Source organism: Parathielavia appendiculata (assembly GCF_033297405.1).
Source record: "Parathielavia appendiculata strain CBS 731.68 unplaced genomic scaffold N657scaffold_7, whole genome shotgun sequence".
NCBI lineage: Eukaryota > Fungi > Ascomycota > Sordariomycetes > Sordariales > Chaetomiaceae > Parathielavia > Parathielavia appendiculata.
The window spans coordinates 986952-1003256 of record NW_026944226.1 but is presented as its reverse complement, the minus strand read 5'-3'; the positions used below and the strand labels follow the sequence as shown (position 1 = coordinate 1003256).

Genomic DNA, 16305 nt, shown 5'->3' with positions numbered 1-16305 from the left:
GTTCCGTCGGCGCCCACTCATCTGATGCCAGCAGGTTCCCCACGACCCACATGACCCATTTGGAGAAGTCATCCACCGTTCAGCGCAAGCAGAGCGCGGAGCAGTTTTGATAGAAAACCCATTTTTCTGAAGACACGGACAGCACAACAACGGAATACGTAGAGAATCACTCGCGTCGCTCTCCCTTACAATACCATTTCGGTGCGAATTAGGCGCGTGGACCCTTTTGATTCCTGTCTCCCTCATCGGCCCCTCCCAGCTGACGACTATCACCACAACTCACCCCACGCAAACCCCTCCGCAACCGCCACCATGGTAATTCAACAGCCCTCGAACCAAATCAAACTTACCAACGTGTCGCTGGTGCGCCTAAAGAAGGGCAAAAAGCGCTTCGAATTGGCTTGCTACAAAAACAAGGTCCTCGAATGGCGCTCCGGCATCGAAAAAGACCTGGACAACGTGCTCCAAATCCCCTCCGTCTTCCTCAACGTCTCGAAAGGCCAGACCGCACCCTCCGCCGAACTCGCCAAGGCCTTCGGAAAAGAAACTTCAGTCGACGACATCATTCTCGAAATCCTGCGCAAAGGCGAACTCCAAGTCGGCGAGAAAGAGCGCACAGCCCAGCTCGAGCGAGTCCACAACGAAGTCGTGTCCATCATTACCTCCAAGCTGGTCGACCCGCGCACCAAGCGCGTGTACACGCCGGGTATGATCGACAAGGCGCTCGATATGCTCAGTTCGATGGCCCATCAAAACCAGCAGCAACAACAACAACACACAGATAAGACGTCTAACCCCAGCACGGCACCCGGCACACCTTCGACGAGCGAACCAGGCGAGAGCAAACCCAACCGTCCAAGCCACCTGCCGACCTGGACAGGCGTGGTCACGACCAAGAGCGCAAAGTCGCAAGCGCTCGACGCGATGAAGGCGCTGATCGCGCACCAGCCGATCCCCGTGGCGCGAGCGCGCATGCGGCTGCGCATCACCTGCTCGACCAACGTCTTGAAGCAGCCCGTCAAGGCGCCCAAGGCGCCGGCGAGTGCTGAAGGAGGAGGAGACTCGGGGGAACATAAAGCACCAGGGACAGTCAAGGACAAGATTCTCAGCTTTGTTGAACAGGTGGAGAGCCAGGACGTCGTCGGTTCCGAGTGGGAGGTTGTCGGCTTTGTAGAACCAGGCGCCTTCAAGGGGCTGTCGGACTTTGTAGGGGGCGAGACGAAAGGGCAGGGGAGGGTTGAGGTTCTGGATATGGCTGTAACACATGAGGATTAAACAACCGTATGTCTAATAACCCCGGGTTTCCTTGGCCACATCGGGGCCGTCAGTGCCAGAAGCGTGCCACATACCGGCAGCAGATCGACATTGGGCTCCTTAGTGGCGTGGCGGAAGCATTTCCTCGCCGTGGTCACCCTCGGCGGTAGTCCACCCTCTCACCAGCATCCTTCCCCGTGGCAGAACATGCCATGCCTGCCGCAAATGAGTCCCGCACATTGCGTTCGTTGCCATGGTCACTCTCGGCTTGTCCGGAGACTCTTGACGCTTCACTCCGTACGAGGCGGCGAATTGGGCTTTGAGCCTCTCAAGCCTGGGCCTGACTCGTCTGCGGCTGGCATGGCATGCTTGACGCGGTGATGGACGGCCGCAGGACGTTGCACTAGCGCCGAGGGTGTCTACAGCAACGGAAGTCCTTCAACCCGCCTTGCCACGAAGACGCAGTCCAAGGTTGAGGAAGTCGCTACATATATCTAGCCTTCGGGGATTGGAATGCAAAAGATGATCTACTGCCGGTATATGGTATACTTGTCAGGTAGCTAATGCCGGAAGCTGACGATAGGCTTCATGCACACATCGGGTGCTTGGCAATAAAAAACGGGAAAATCACAAATTTGTTGGCACAGGTCATTACCTTTTCATACCCGCGCCTGTATTGTCATGCTGTGAATCATGGTGGTGCCCTGTGGCAATCCCCATACGGATTGCTCGAGTTTTCGCAAGGTAATAAAAATCAACCCGACCCGTCCATGACCACCCTTAGCCTTGGGATAACACCGCCAGAAAGCCAAGAACAGCAGTGCCAAAGAATGCCGCACGCCAGAGGAAACCCGCTTAGCCACCCTTCTTCTTGGACACACCAACCGTCCGGCCGCGGCGGCCAGTCGTCTTGGTGTGCTGGCCACGGACACGGAGGCCCCAGTAGTGACGGAGACCACGGTGGGCCCGGATCTTCTTCAGCCGCTCGAGATCATCACGGAGCTTCGAGTCGACACCGTTGGCAAGGATCTGCGAGTCCTTGCCGTCGACAATGTCGCGCTGCCTGTTGAGGAACCACTGTGCCAGGCTGTCAGTATGCAACTCCGCGCTCGGTAAAACCTGACGCAGAACGTACCGAAGGGATCTTGTAGGCAGTAGGGTTCTGGATGATGGTGACCAGGCGCTCAAGCTCTTCAGAGGTGAGCTCACCGGCGCGCTTCTTCAGGTCGACATCGGCCTTCTTGCAGACAAGGTTGGAGTAGCGACGACCGACACCCTTGATCTTGCTGGGGAACAACGGTTAGCTCAGATGTCGTCAGAGGCTGAAAGACGAAACGGGGGACTCACGTCAAGGAATAGACGACCTTCTGCTTGCCGTCAACGTTGGTGTTGAGCAGACGCAGAATGTGGTTGAAGTTGCTCTGGCATGCTGTTAGCCTGCATCACGCCGCGGTCTATTCATCCACGCAATGCATCCGCCGATCGTTGCTTGTGTTCCGCTGGCATCCTGTCCTCCTCGACTGCGATGAGGTTCGATATCGGTTCTTTTCATCGAGTTGTTGTAATATGTGACAGTGGCTACAGATGGGTCCGATCCTCCGGGGAGAGAAGAGCGGCAGCCTGTCTTGAGTCGCCCAGCCGTCGGATGGCAATCAGTACAGCGTCTGCCACTCGCGTTCAGGACGACCATGTCTCTCCATATTGGCCTGTTCCATTCGTTGTCGTGTTGTCTGGGCAGTCGAATTCGTCGCGAAGTCATCTTTGGCCATGTCGCATGCAATGTTCTGTCGATCGAATCGAGTCGTGTGATGACCGTCGTCGACGTCGCAGCCGAGGAAGAACAATTCCGCAGCGGCAAGAAATCGCAGGCAACAGGAAGCTAGATGCATTGATCATTCCGAATATCCACGTACCTTCTCGCCCGACACGAGAGACATGATGGGCAACTTGGTCGGCACTGGCTGCTGAACTTGCTTGTCCCAGATCGTGGGAAGGAGTCGGTGTAAATTTTGTGTTGCGATGGGTTTTCGAATCCTGTGCGGTCACGTGGAGGGGCAAGGAGGGTGGCTCCGTGCCCAAGAAAAGAATGGCCCCGCAAAGCAACCACCACATCACTCGATCATCAACAACACACTCAAATAGCTGCATTGGTATAGATAAATGCTCCTAAATGCCATCCATTTGCCGTTCATTTTGCCCTCTAGTTACAAGCAATCCTTGAAGATCATGAAATTGAATCCACCCATTTGTTGACGCTTTACAGTTTTGCGGGGCCAGTCATTTCTTGGGCAGGAGGCTGGGTCTTCTATTCAAGCAGCCCTAACCCTAGATTTATGAGTTCAGTGACAATCTCACCTCACCTCACAGCATACACTGCAATTCAATGTACCTTAAGTAAATAGCATCATTTCACTTTCCAGAATACCGATTCAGCAAATTGGATTAGTTTCGTAGGCAGAGGTCTAAGTATCACGGCTCTTGCTCTTATACTACCTAGGTTCCTTGGGCTGTTTGAAGTTTAAGTCGGAAAGAGGCTCAGCAAGGCGAGCGTTACTGCCCTCCCGAGCCAAACCGTTTTCAGACCGAATTATCTTTGAGTGAGTCGTCACAAACTCAAATTTGGCTCAGGCATTCCAACTTAGCCGCAAGGGAGAGAGCATGGCTGGCATTAGGTGGAATGTGTCACAGAACCGCTGCAGGAGTCGGGGCGCCGCCGCAAGCGATGATGAATTGCATCTCGAAAGATAAAGCACAAAATATTTAGGTCCGCATCTTCCAGTCTACCTCAAATTCCACGCTAGCAGACAAACCAGTCTTGGGTTATATGGTATTTAATTAGATTATGCGCTCGGCCCAGGTCCAGGACGATATTCCCATCGTCCTTCTCGCGCAGCTTTAGTCATCAAGGTGACTTTAGGAAGTGTCAGCCCTCGCTTCTCGACTCATTATCTACCGCATGCCCTTTGCCAAGCCTCCTCATTCATCCAGGAGAACATTAACCACCCTCGAATACCTTGGGCTGCTCGGACAAAGCGGCCAGCAATTTGTCGATCTTCTCAGAGAAGCATGGTATCGGTCGGCGAGACTCGAGCGCCCCTCAGATTTGACCGGGATTGGGATGTTACCCTTGAGCAAATCCAACGGCAGAGCCCACTAGCGGCTGAACTTTTCTCTTTTATGAGCGTTCTCGGGTCCGCAGGCTTTCCCACGAGAACTCCTGCCTCGTTACGGCGGGCAGCGACGAGGAACAGAGCTCACCAAGGCGCTGAGCCTTCTGAGACTATTCTCTCTGCGCTTGAAGACAGGAAGAGCGGCTTCAGTATGCCCCCGCTCGTGCGGTCAGGTCACACACAACGTTGGGTCTCCGGGAAAGGGGGCAACACAGTGGTTTGCTCGGCGAGCAGAGTGGATGATGTCGCAGGGTTTCTTGATCATTGAAGAGGGGCTTTACGTAGCTACTTCTACAGCATTGCAGTCCAGCCCAGGGTTCTTTGTTAGCATGGAAGGTGGACTTTAGCCTTTCGATCTCCTGTTCAGTGTCTATCCTTCTTCCATCTTTCATTTTATCTTCTTCCTCTTTATCCTCCTACTTCTTATGTTGTTGGCCAAGATCGTCTTTTCCTCAATGTTTTCTCACTTTGTTCATCATATCCCACTTCTCCTAATTCTTCCAGGGCCTGCCATGTGCCACGCTAACAAACAGAGCAGGGTTGGATTGTAATCGAGGCACGCTCTTTGACCTACCTGCTGCTCTCAGCCAGAACGTCATCGCTGAGTTATGTGGAATGGCTTGGTTCTGAGGTCTGTATGGGCCTGAGCTTGAGAAAGGTGTGTCAACGGTTTTCAGGCACTCCTGCCCAAGCCCAACTTTGCCAGGACGCACGTCATATTTGGTCTGCAAAGCTGCTGACGGTAGTTAACCTAAAACTCAACAGGACGAAGTCACGGTCCATCATCTTCTTGTCAGGGGCTTTTTGTTTGCTCATGTGGGTCCGCCGCTCGTTGACCGGGTGAACGCCTCTTTCGCTCTCGAATTTCAATTTAGACAGTATTCAATTCCACATCTTCCCCAGAACCAATCATCAACCGATAACCAAACCACCCGCGGCATCTTGACGAAGGCCAACTGCATCCACTCGTTCTAGCGGGGAAAGGGAATAATCAAAAGAATCATTCGCTCCTTTACGACACTCTTCTCCAAGATGGATTTCAGCATGGAGATTGACAACCCTCGCAAGCGCTTCCGGGCAGAGCTGGAGGTCGAAGGCGATCGCTTCGCGAAGAAGGCGCGTCAATTGGACGCGGACCGCGACGTGCCTACAAATGATTCCACACCACCAAGCCCCTTCGAGTCCGGCCCGTCAACACCCGCCTCCATCGACGTCGAGATGGACGATATCTTCTATGCGCCGAAACCCACCCCGCAAACTCAGCCCAAACCGCAGGGGCAGCCACAATCTCGCGGCACAATCATTTCAGGCTGGAATCAAACTCGCCGGGATCAATATCTGAGACAAGGCTATCCCTTGAGCTGGATGCCGTCTTCGAAGCAAGTGAGTAATTTTCTCTCTTCGTCCAAATGGTTCTGGCCATGCTGACAATTCGCAGTGAGTTTGGCATATCAGATGGCCTGATGGAGGGCTGACGAGACGGAAGGGAACGGCGAGGAATTGTAACACAACACATGTACTCTACAACATCAGCATCGGGCAATGGAAAACAAATACATCGCGCAGATGGGAATAAACACATCGAGCCCTTTGGCCAAGTGACAGGATCGTGTAGCGGGTTTACAATGGCACAGTGATATCGTATGTCTGCGCTAGTCCACAGGCCCGCTCCGCAGCCCGGCATTGTTCCATTGACCTATGTAAGTAAGTGGAGCCTCGTATGTCGTGCTTCAAATAAATCAAGCAGAATTCTGAGATGCATCCGAGCGGAGAGGAAATGGAACGATTCGCCTGACATGGATTATGACTGTGGCTGGTAGATACTTGAACTTGAAGTTATAACGATTCATCCCTGGGTTGTTTTTTTAGCGCGGAACTTAAGGTACCAGCAGAGGTACAGTACGTTACAGATAACTTTCCTTCACTTTCATGGGCCTTACATTGGTCTTCTCTTTCTCTTCGCTGTTTTTGACTTTTTTGTACTCTTCCTTCTGCTTTTACTTCCTACCTTTACCTTCCTTGATTTCTTTTCATCTTTATCTTGTTATATCTTGCTTTACCTGTCTTCATTCCTTGTTTTTCTTCCTTTGAATCCCATTCTTCCATTCACGTCTAGCGGCACTGTGAATGCTATGTGCCACGCTATTGAGCAAACCGTGACCAGATCTGTTGTCTCTGGGAAAGCAAGGCGTGAAAGCGAACGCGAAAATCTGCAAGAGAGCGATTCGCCACTCCAACAAGCCGCCAAGAGGGCTAAGCTTTGCGGGTGGCCTTGTGGCCATGCAGGGATGCTATGCAAAAACAACCTGTGAGCGCGATGGAGCATCACCAGATCACAGCCCACCATAAATCGATTAGTCTCTTCCAAGCCCGCGCTATTGGCAAGGCTGAGTTAGTACAAAGAATTTCAGCAACAACAAGGTTAGCCCAAGATGGGATTTCTCAGCTGAAGGATTCAGTCAAAGTTCTTCAGTTCCCCATCATGGATATATGTGTAGCCGAGTCCACAAAGAGAACCAACATTAACGGGCCTAGACCGGCTTGTGTGGTCGCGACCAATGCCCAGCGAACCCAGACCACGGGCTTCAGCTCGATCAAGTCGGAATTGCCAGGCTATTGTCCTTGGCTTTCCCGATAGTGTAGATACAGCGACAGATTCAGCAGCTGTTCCAGCAGGAGGAAGGGGGTTCCGGACCGCATTATGGATCGATGGCTGATGGAAGAACCGGCGTTCGTCAGGGGCATCAATGTCGTTCAAAAGGACTCTCTCCGCCAGCTGAGCTGGGGATGGTCTTTACATCCACTTCGGTCACTCGTTTACGCCCTGCCGGTTTCCGTCGCTGCCTTTGCCGGCGCGACCTCCAAAGAGCTTGCCGCTGCTGCAGCTCGTCCCTTCGTTGACGGCGACAAGCCGTCTGGCACTTTGCCTATCCGTTCATTGACTTCCCTCATATCGTCCCCATGCTTGGACCATCAAAGGCGGCGGCCTTCGTGGCCGCTTCCAATATCCTCCTTGAGCTGGCCTGCGCAGGCCCGGCTTCCATGCTCGCCCGGCAAGCCGAGACCAGCCCTCTGGACTGCACGGATCTAAAGACCAACGGGACCATCTACAAGGGTGTCAAGGAGAACTTTGAAATCTTCTGCGGCTATGACTTCCCTGGTGGTGACTACGCAGCCGGCCAGGCCGATACTTTCGAGGACTGCATCAAGGCTTGCGAGGATGACGAGACGTGTGTCGACGTTGCCTACGGCTTCGGCTCTCACGGATGTAGGCAACAATTATTTTTCGTTGGTGGACTGCTTTTACCCCTTTATGGTTGTCTCAGGAGCCACCCTGCTCCCGAGGCAGCGAATTTGTTCCCGAAACCCCCTCCAGACATTTTCGGGATAGGAAACTCACAGCTGACATTGGTGGCAGGTTATCTCAAGGACTCGGTGACGACCGCCACGGCCAATGGCGGTATCTATGCTGCCCGCAAGATTCGCAGCGCAGAAGCTCCCATCAGCTGCCAAAACCCGGAGACCAACAACACCATCTACAACAAAGATACGACAAACCCGTTCCAGATTATCTGTGATACCGACTTCTCGGGCGAGGACATTGCTGCCGTCATCTCCGAGACCTTTGGGGACTGCATCGCTGCTTGCGATGCCAATGATGCCTGCGTCGATGTGTCGTATGTATTCCGCACCAAGAGTTGGTATGTCAATTGTGCTCTTTTTGCCCCTTTCCGGAGGTCTCGGGAGTCACGGGAGTCGATTTGTCACCTAAATAGCACTTTTTGCTCCCGGGATACTCCCGAGTCACGGTTAACAGGCAAGGAATGACTGATTTTGTTGGACAGCTATCTCAAGGGCAAGGTCACGACAACCAACACGGTCGAGGGGATTTGGACCGCTCTGAAGAAGACGCAGGAGCAAGAACAGCAGGAGGAGCCCAAGACGGTCGTCACCTGCGAGGAGAATGCCAGCAACAATACCTTCTACAAGTCCGGTGGCTCCGCGTTTCTAGTGCTTTGCGGTTTCGACTACGGCGGCGGAGATATGGGAGGCTCGGTGCAGCCCACTTTCGCCGACTGCATGAACCTCTGCGCTGCGACACAAGACTGCGTCGACGTGTCGTATGCCGGTGGGTTCTGCTACATGAAGAACACACTCAACACCTTGAGCCCTGCCGACTGGGTCTGGACCGGCAAGAAGGTCATTGCGACCACAGATCCCGAGCCCTTTGGGCCCGAGCTCACTTGCGTCGACGGCGCCATGGACGGCAAGACCTTCATCGCCAGCAGTGGAAACCAGTACTCCATCATCTGCGGCCGCGAGTATCCGGGCGGCGATCTCAAGGGTGTGGACGCGGCGACCTTCGCGGACTGTGTCGAGGCCTGCGACACCACCCCGGATTGCATTGACGTGTCGTACGTAGCGCCAGCCTGCTACATGAAGAGCTCATTGACGACTCTGCAAGACGCCGGCTATGTGTCTACCGCGCTCTTGATTGGCCGTCCTGCTGTGCCTGAGCCGGCCATCCCCTTGTCGTGCGTCGACAGCAAGGATAACGGCACCATATTTGCGACACTTGCCGGCAACGAGTACGTTGTCCTCTGCAGCGTCGACTACTTTGGCGGCGACATGGGCATGGTGTACACGGATACGTTCGAGAAGTGCATGGATGTCTGCGATGCCAACGATGGCTGCATCGATGTCGCCTACTCCGGCACGGCCTGCTACATGAAGAATACTCTGACGAGCCAGTCCCCGGCCGCGTGGGTGTGGAATGCGCTCTACGTGGGCAAGGCTGACCCGGCATCGTCGACATCGTCTGCGCCAATTGCGACGTCTGAGCCGACGGCGACTTCTACCCAGGAGACAGCAACCACCACTTCCACTCCTGAGTCGTCGACGGTGGCCTCCGACACGCCCTGCTCGACTGAGCCGGCAGGCAAATTCCTTCCCTCTCAAGACATCGACATCGACAGGTCCTCTCCTGATCGTTTCACACCTGCGCTGCAGGTTGAGCTGAACTACGCTGAGCAGCCTGGCACCCGGATCCTGCAGATGGAGCTGGTGCTCACAACCCCAGCCGTCGTGCTTGAAAACATTGCTCCGGTCAATTCAGTCACCTGCACCGAGTCCAGTGTTTTAGTGATCTTCTCAGATTTCAACACTCTTTATCGCGCCTCTATCGCGTGGGACGGCAACCCTCCGCTCCTGATTACCTACTTCGAGGGATGCAACCTGGAAACGGCGAGGGGGTTCTGGGCGCCCACCGGATACACAATCTCGAGCAACCCACCGTCCATCTACTTCGCCGCAAACCAGAAGAACCTGATTGATATTGCCACCGAAGCCACGCTCAAGTATGGCAGCATCGATTCGGGTGTCGAGTCCTACACGTCGACGACCACTGGAGGCCCCGCCGAGCCGACCACCGCGGCGGACCAGACATGCGCCGCCTCGTCGACTGCCGACACATCGGCAACAATCACCGCTTCTGAGACGTCCCCAGCTTCAACCGAAACTCCTGGGGCATCCTCAACTTCGTCCGAATCATCGCAGACCTCGGCAACACCTACCCCGTCCGATCGCCCCCTTCCCGAGACCCTGGAAGACCTCACCCCGGCTGCACGGGAGCTGTACGACTTTATTCTGGCCAATCTCCCCGTGGATGCTGAGGGCAACCTGAACTACAACGTGCCGCCTCAGAAGGTCACCGAGCTTGAGGTGGCGCTGTACAACCCTGACGATGTTGGAAAGCAGCAGGAGCTCGAGGACATGTTCCAGGAGGCAGGTCTGGATAGCCCCGCGGATCTCGTGGCGAAAGTACAACAATTTCCTTTTCTTTGTGTGCTGCTTGTACCCCTTTATGGCCGTCTCGGAAGAGGGACGGCTCCCGACTCTTGAAACCATCCCAATACTTCTTGGAATAGGAGTTTCATAGCTGACATTTGTTGGTTTAGGCTTCGGCCGGTGTCGGCGGCGTGTGCGAGGCCCCAAGCGCCACGGTTCAGCGTCGGCTGCTTCAGCCGTCTCGCCGCATCCAGCGCGAGATCAGGGCAAGGTCGCAGGCTCGGAACTATGCCGACAGGGTTCACGCAAAGCTCAAGGCCCGTGACGACGGCTGGGATATTGCCTGTGACGACCTCGTGACCGGCCTTCTTGGTATCGTCAAACTTGGCGAGGCTATGGAGGCGGTGTGCGCTGGAAAGTCGCGTAAGTCGAATCCGAGTTTCTCAACTCCCGATTCCTTTTTGCTTTTCCAACAACGAATCGCTGATTTCTGTGTGTGCGTCAGTCTACGACAACCGTGATGCCTTCAAGTGTCTCCTTGGCGGCTGCAAGACGACGACGATCATCACGAAGCAAACGACGTACGACTTCAACTACGCGTGGAAGATTGATTTCCCCTCCATCCAAGGCTGGCTCACCAAAACCGGGTTGAACAAGGTCATGTCTTGCGTCAACTGCGGCTTCTCCGTTTCCAACATCGCCTTCTCAGGCAAGATCGTCGTCAGCATCACCGAGGGCGTCATCACCATCAAGTCGGCCGATGTCACGCCGGGCATCAGCGGCAAGGCGAACATGATTGTCCGGCTGCAGTCGGATGGCGCGTACAGCGGTGACTGGAGTTACAACTTCAACTCGGTTGAGCTCGGCGCCATCCAAATGGACAGTGCCTTCAAGATTTCTCCTACCGTTCTGTACGGCATCGGCGTCGACTTCTCCACCGACTCGAAGGTGGATGTGACCGGTGGCGCCACCTTTTCCTGGAACGACGCTGCGGCGCCGATCAACATCATGAGCCGTTCGCTCATGAGCCAGCGGAACTGGCAGCCCTCGGTGTCCTTGACCACCCCGTCGTTCCAGACGGGAGCGACGGTCAGCATCAAGCCGTACATGCGATGGCTTGTCAAGCTCAGCGTCGACATACACGGCATGATCAAAATCTCGCCTTCGATCACCTCGCAGACGGTCGTCGGTATCGACTCGACGTATTCCTACACGGCTGCCAACGGATGCCCTGCCAACTCGCTGAAGGTGAACACCTACCTCAACACCGCCAACGCCGTGTCCTTTGGAGATGGTACGGGCGCGGCATTGTACAGCGGTCAAGCCGGCAGCTCGAATCGATGCTTTACCGTTCCCGGTTTGCTGCCCTCTACCGAGGAAATCCAGTCTCTCAAGGCCGTCGGCGGAGCCTACTGCACATCATACATCAAATACGTGCCTCCGGTGACCGTCGTCTACTCCACCGCAACCTCGACCGTCCCCAGCACGACTACCTCGATCTCCACACAGACAATCACGTCCACCACGACCATTTACGAGGTGCCGACGACCAGCATCGACATTTACTCGACAACCACCGCCTCGGCTGTCACCACAACCGTGACGGCCGCGGGCAAGACGCCCAACTTTGCCTACCTGAACTGGAAGCGTGACTTCGCCGAGCCGACTGCGACTCCGACCGCCGGCGGCCTGGACAAGCGACAGGCCGTTGCGCAGCCGAGCATGCTCGCCGGGTGGGACGCCACCAAGATCTCGTTCGCCTGCAAGCAGGTCGCCACCGGCACCTCGACCATGTCTTACACCAGCACGACCACAGTGACTTCGGGCGTCGTGACGGCCACCGCGGTCCTCACCGTGAACGCGAACGGGCCTCTCGTCACGGAGACGTACACGCAGACGTCGGCCCGCTTCCTCGGAGCCACGACGGTGACGGTCGAGGGCACGGCGACCAAGACGGTGTGCCCGACCCCCCAGGCGACGTCGTGCTTCAAACTCCAGGTGCACGGCGCGCCCTGGGTGGAGGGCAAGTACATGCGGTACTCACAGTGGGGCGGGTTCCATCCGGACCACGCCGACTATGAGTACGACACCTTCTACCTGTCGTCCAACGGGCGGCTGATGGGGTACACGGCCGAGGGGACGACCTTCTTCCTGGGCAAGAGCTGGACTTATGCTACGGAGGGGTATTATGGCGAGGTGTATTTCATCGACGTGACCCAGCCTTACGGCGCCCAGGTCGCGACCTGTTGGAAGGACGCCGACCCGTGCTCCAAGGGCTTCCAGTGCAAGGTTACTGACCCCAGCGAAGCCGTTGGCATGTCCCTGCAGGAGCCCGTCTACGAATACTACCACGAGTGGAGCTGGGACTTCTCGGGCTGGAGCTCCAACAGCTTCAGGCCCGCCTGGGGCCTGGTCACCGACGGTCTGCCGTATTATACGTGGGTCCCCATTACCTTCACGTATGAGGACGTGCCCTGCCCGTGCTATTGAGTCCCGGATGGCGGGGAGGCCGGGGAAGCCGGCTTGAGGCTGGGTTCTGTGGTGGTAAAGTTTCCTGTACATAATAATATTTTTTTCTTCTCTTTGGATATATTTCAAAGTCTCCTTTTGCAGATGCCTGTCGTTTTCTCGGGCCTTTTGACGGAGAGCACCGAGTGTACATACTCTCCATCGTCGCAAGAGCAAAACACGTCAACACACTGCCTGGCCCGGACATCACCACTCAAGAATGGGGTTTCATTTTCTGCATCATCCCCTTGTCTTTCCTTGCGTGTCCGAGATCGGGTTGAGCCGCGGAACTCCGATACAGTCCTGACATGTGTCAGCTTAGACAGCAAAGTCCTCTTTGTCCTGGCGCTCTTGTCTGTAACCTACATGAGTCCCATGACTTCATTCTGCCGTTAGTTTTCCAAAATGTGAGCATGCCCTCACCGATATCCCTTTCACTCTCGACCTCAACAGTGGTGGTGTGTGCTGTGTCACGTCCGAGATCAACGATTAGGTTGACGTCGAACCTCCGTGCTGCGGATCAGGCAAGTGACGGAGACATGATGATCTGATCATGTCTCAATGCGCAGAGGGATTTGCTGATAGGTCTTTTGGTTCTACATAACTCGATATTAGATGCCCCACAGGACTCGCCCATGAGTTGGCGCGCATTTCATCTTTAAACACCACAATCTTGCTCTTGCTACCATCATGCATATCCCCACGCTTTTTCTCCTTGCCTGCCTCGTCCCCTTTTGCCTCGGGACGACATCCACCGACTCCCACGGCTCCACCTCCCAGCCCGATGTTTACGAAGCTATCCACCAAAGAGAGTCGATCCTCGCTGAAACTCTGGACACCAAGGATTGGGACCGCCTGGGCGAGTCGATGACCGAAGACATCATTTACGACAGCAGGCCGCTCGGTCCTGATTACGGCGGGCTGTCTGTCGGCCTGGATCAAGTCATCGAGAATACCAAGCAGGCATTCGGCGACGCCATGGTCGCGCACCATGTCTCCAACGCGATCATCCGGCTGAACCCTGACGTAACCGAGGCCAACGTCACCACCTAGTTAGTTGCCTTGCTCAGTGTTCTCTGTTCTTACTGAAGTTCTTGGAAACTGACAACTCGTAGCATCGTTTGGTCTCGCTGGGAGCCGGATGCGCTTGATGATCCGAAAAAGACGTTCCGAATCTATGAGAGGTGCGACGACATATTTGTGGTGGATGATGGGACTTGGAAACTGACGTACAGTTTGGTCACAAACCTGGCGCCGAAGGTTGAGAACCCCTACTTCAACGATGAGCAGGATATGTAGTGTCGTCTCAGGTAAATGAGCCTGCAAAGTTCTATGTCGGAGTAGGTAGTGTGAAGAACTTGTTGGATTGGCAACAGCTACAGGCAGGGCGGTCCGGTTCATGGATCTGGGCTTGATGCATCAAAAGAAGGCTCTGAACGTACCCAATTCAACAGTACAGTGGGACGGCTGTGTTGCAGGGCACAGTGCTGTGTCGTGATCTACATATAACTCATAGGATTGCAAGGTCGGAGCGACTCGCGATTCGACACCCTTTTTCAGGGAGATGCAATATAGCTGAGTGGGTTAGTTGTGCACGTATCGTCACAAGAGCCTTACAAAGGCCGAGAGCTCCCTACTAACCCAGGCCCGGACCGTGGCTATAGGCCTTAAGGACTGCCTCTTCCGAGCCAAGGTTCCTCGAATACCTACTCCCTACTGCGAATGCGGCTAGGGCACGGAAACAGTAGAACACTTAGTTGTATGGTGCCGCGAACTACCGAAGCCAAAGACCTGGCTGGCTATAAAGATATGCTCATAGAGGGATTTATATAGAGCTCTCGATGGGTGGGGGACAAACAGAGAAGGCTAGCAAGGAAGGTGCAAGGTGGCTCTAGGGTACGGATTAGCTCCTGGAGTATAGGCTAGCCGTGCAGCTAGAACTAGGCTAGTTTGCTAGCCTAGTTAGATAAAGTGGGGGTTCAAAAGTCTGGCCCACCTTGTTGAACTGAGTGGGTTCCTTGGCACCAAGATTCACGGACTGAGCACTGATGTTCAATGCGAGACTCTCAGTCAACACAGATCCATCACAATGACGCAGTTCCTGACATAACGTCATACCATGGCACACTGTCTCTATATAAGGGGGTAATTCCCCTGGGAGAATTAGAGAGGACAATCTTCTGAAGAAGGGGACATTCTGAGACACCCTAACCCACTATCTTGATCCTTCATTGTGTGGTCACTCTGGAATCGTGACTCCAATTCAAGCTTCATTTCATACCTCAATCTGTTCAATACCATTTGGTTGATCTAAGCTTACTTGAGCATGTAACTGTTGGCTGCCCAACACACCTCACACCAACTACCCCCACTATCTAAGTTCTTTATCTTTAAGTCGGGAGGCTGCTGTTGGGCAGCCAACAGTTACATGCTCGAGTAAGTTTAGACCAACCAAGTGGTATTGAATAGATTGAGGTATGAAATGAAGCTTGAATTGGAGTCACGATTCCAGAGTGACCACACAAATGAAGGATCAAGATAGTGGGTTAGGGTGCCTCAAAATGTCCCTTTCTTTTAGAAAAAATTGACCTCTCTAATCCTCCCAGGGGAATTACCCCCTTATATAGAGACAGTGAGCGATGATATGACGTTTATGTCAGAACTGCTTTATAATGATAAGCCCATCTTGACCCGAGAGTCTCCAAGTCCGTCAACCAGCCGTCATTGTGATGGATCTGTGTTGACTGAGAGTCTCGTATTGAACATCAGTGCCCAGTCCGTGAATCTTGGTGCCAAGGAACCCACTCAGTTCAACAGCTGCATACCCAACCTTCTAGGCTTCGTTGACGAATCGTTCCACGTAGTAGAGGAAATAGGCCCTCATCTAGACGAGCTATCCAGTGAGTTCTTCTTTAAATCCTCCGTACTTGGGGGGTGCCTCTATCTTAGCTTTGGCGGTCTGGCTACGCAGGTAGGCGAGCTCTCGTTCGAGCTGGGCATTATGGGCGTTAGCTTGCTCGAGCTCCCATTGAATAACCATAGTGTTGCCTCCTATGACCTAAGCTTGCAGAGCGGGAGTATTCGGGGTGTTAGGTGCTATAGCGAATAGTAACCTTCAGTCAAGTCCGTAATAGAACTAAAGGGAGTAAGCAATGTATAATGAATCTCAAGCCCTAACTTTTGAAGAGGACTTCTGAAAATTATAACTTGATATCGGAGTAAGGTTCGGTAAAGCCAAAGGGTTTATAACAAGCAATGTCTAAAGGTACTGAAAACCTTACACTTGAATTGCTTACTGAGGAAGCTATAGTAATGCCTATAGGCCTAAAGATCGTAGACTATATACAGCTTGCTCCCTCAGGTACCTCCGTACCTACGATCACTGCGATCACCTTCTTGGCGGTGATCTTAGTGAGCCGCTCACCGCGCTCACTTCCTTGGTAGTAATCTGGGTGAGCCTCTCACCGTGTTGGGCAGCCAACAGTTACATGCTCAAGTAAGCTTAGATCAACCAAATGGTATTGAACAGATTGAGGTATGAAACGAAGCTTGAATTGGAGTCACGATTCCAGAGTGACCACACAAA

General features: G+C 54.0%; 5 protein-coding genes across 5 annotated transcripts; 4 read left to right on the top strand and 1 right to left on the bottom strand.

Moving 5' to 3' along the window:
* Positions 1-312: 312 nt before the first annotated feature.
* On the top strand, positions 313-1275 carry N657DRAFT_664352 (Shwachman-Bodian-diamond syndrome protein; the record flags this gene model as incomplete). The annotated part of the gene is made up of 1 exon (XM_062795233.1): positions 313-1275. One exon carries the CDS (start codon positions 313-315, stop codon positions 1273-1275), a length of 963 nt encoding a protein of 320 aa, XP_062647095.1.
* Positions 1276-1724: 449 nt separating this feature from the next.
* On the bottom strand, positions 1725-3191 carry N657DRAFT_664351 (ribosomal protein S13; the record flags this gene model as incomplete). The annotated part of the gene is made up of 4 exons (XM_062795232.1): positions 1725-2331; positions 2390-2540; positions 2602-2675; positions 3168-3191. 4 exons carry the CDS (start codon positions 3189-3191, stop codon positions 2110-2112), a joined length of 471 nt encoding a protein of 156 aa, XP_062647094.1. The 3' UTR covers positions 1725-2109.
* A 2038-nt stretch (positions 3192-5229) lies between these two features.
* N657DRAFT_457063 (uncharacterized protein) lies at positions 5230-5966 on the top strand. Its single transcript, XM_062787472.1, has 2 exons — positions 5230-5807; positions 5863-5966. The coding sequence occupies exons 1-2, from the start codon at positions 5457-5459 to the stop codon at positions 5863-5865; spliced, it is 354 nt and encodes a 117-aa protein (XP_062647093.1). The 5' UTR covers positions 5230-5456; the 3' UTR covers positions 5866-5966.
* A 2988-nt stretch (positions 5967-8954) lies between these two features.
* N657DRAFT_690937 (uncharacterized protein) lies at positions 8955-12830 on the top strand. Its single transcript, XM_062797073.1, has 3 exons — positions 8955-10244; positions 10382-10634; positions 10717-12830. The coding sequence occupies exons 1-3, from the start codon at positions 9054-9056 to the stop codon at positions 12699-12701; spliced, it is 3429 nt and encodes a 1142-aa protein (XP_062647092.1). The 5' UTR covers positions 8955-9053; the 3' UTR covers positions 12702-12830.
* A 545-nt stretch (positions 12831-13375) lies between these two features.
* Positions 13376-14029, top strand: N657DRAFT_646084 (uncharacterized protein). Its single transcript, XM_062793062.1, has 2 exons — positions 13376-13771; positions 13835-14029. Exons 1-2 carry the CDS (start codon positions 13410-13412, stop codon positions 14016-14018), a joined length of 546 nt encoding a protein of 181 aa, XP_062647091.1. The 5' UTR covers positions 13376-13409; the 3' UTR covers positions 14019-14029.
* Positions 14030-16305: the final 2276 nt, after the last annotated feature.

Bases quoted from the DNA above. Each gene is read 5' to 3' on its own strand.
- N657DRAFT_457063 (XM_062787472.1), top strand. From the start codon at position 5,457: ATGGATTTCAGCATGGAGATTGACAACCCTCGCAAGCGCTTCCGGGCA.
- N657DRAFT_690937 (XM_062797073.1), top strand. From the start codon at position 9,054: ATGGGCATGGTGTACACGGATACGTTCGAGAAGTGCATGGATGTCTGC. The intron at 10,245-10,381 runs GTACAACAATTT...TTGTTGGTTTAG, and splicing joins CCGCGGATCTCGTGGCGAAA to GCTTCGGCCGGTGTCGGCGG. The intron at 10,635-10,716 runs GTAAGTCGAATC...TGTGTGCGTCAG, and splicing joins GGTGTGCGCTGGAAAGTCGC to TCTACGACAACCGTGATGCC.
- N657DRAFT_646084 (XM_062793062.1), top strand. From the start codon at position 13,410: ATGCATATCCCCACGCTTTTTCTCCTTGCCTGCCTCGTCCCCTTTTGC. The intron at 13,772-13,834 runs GTTAGTTGCCTT...GACAACTCGTAG, and splicing joins GAGGCCAACGTCACCACCTA to CATCGTTTGGTCTCGCTGGG.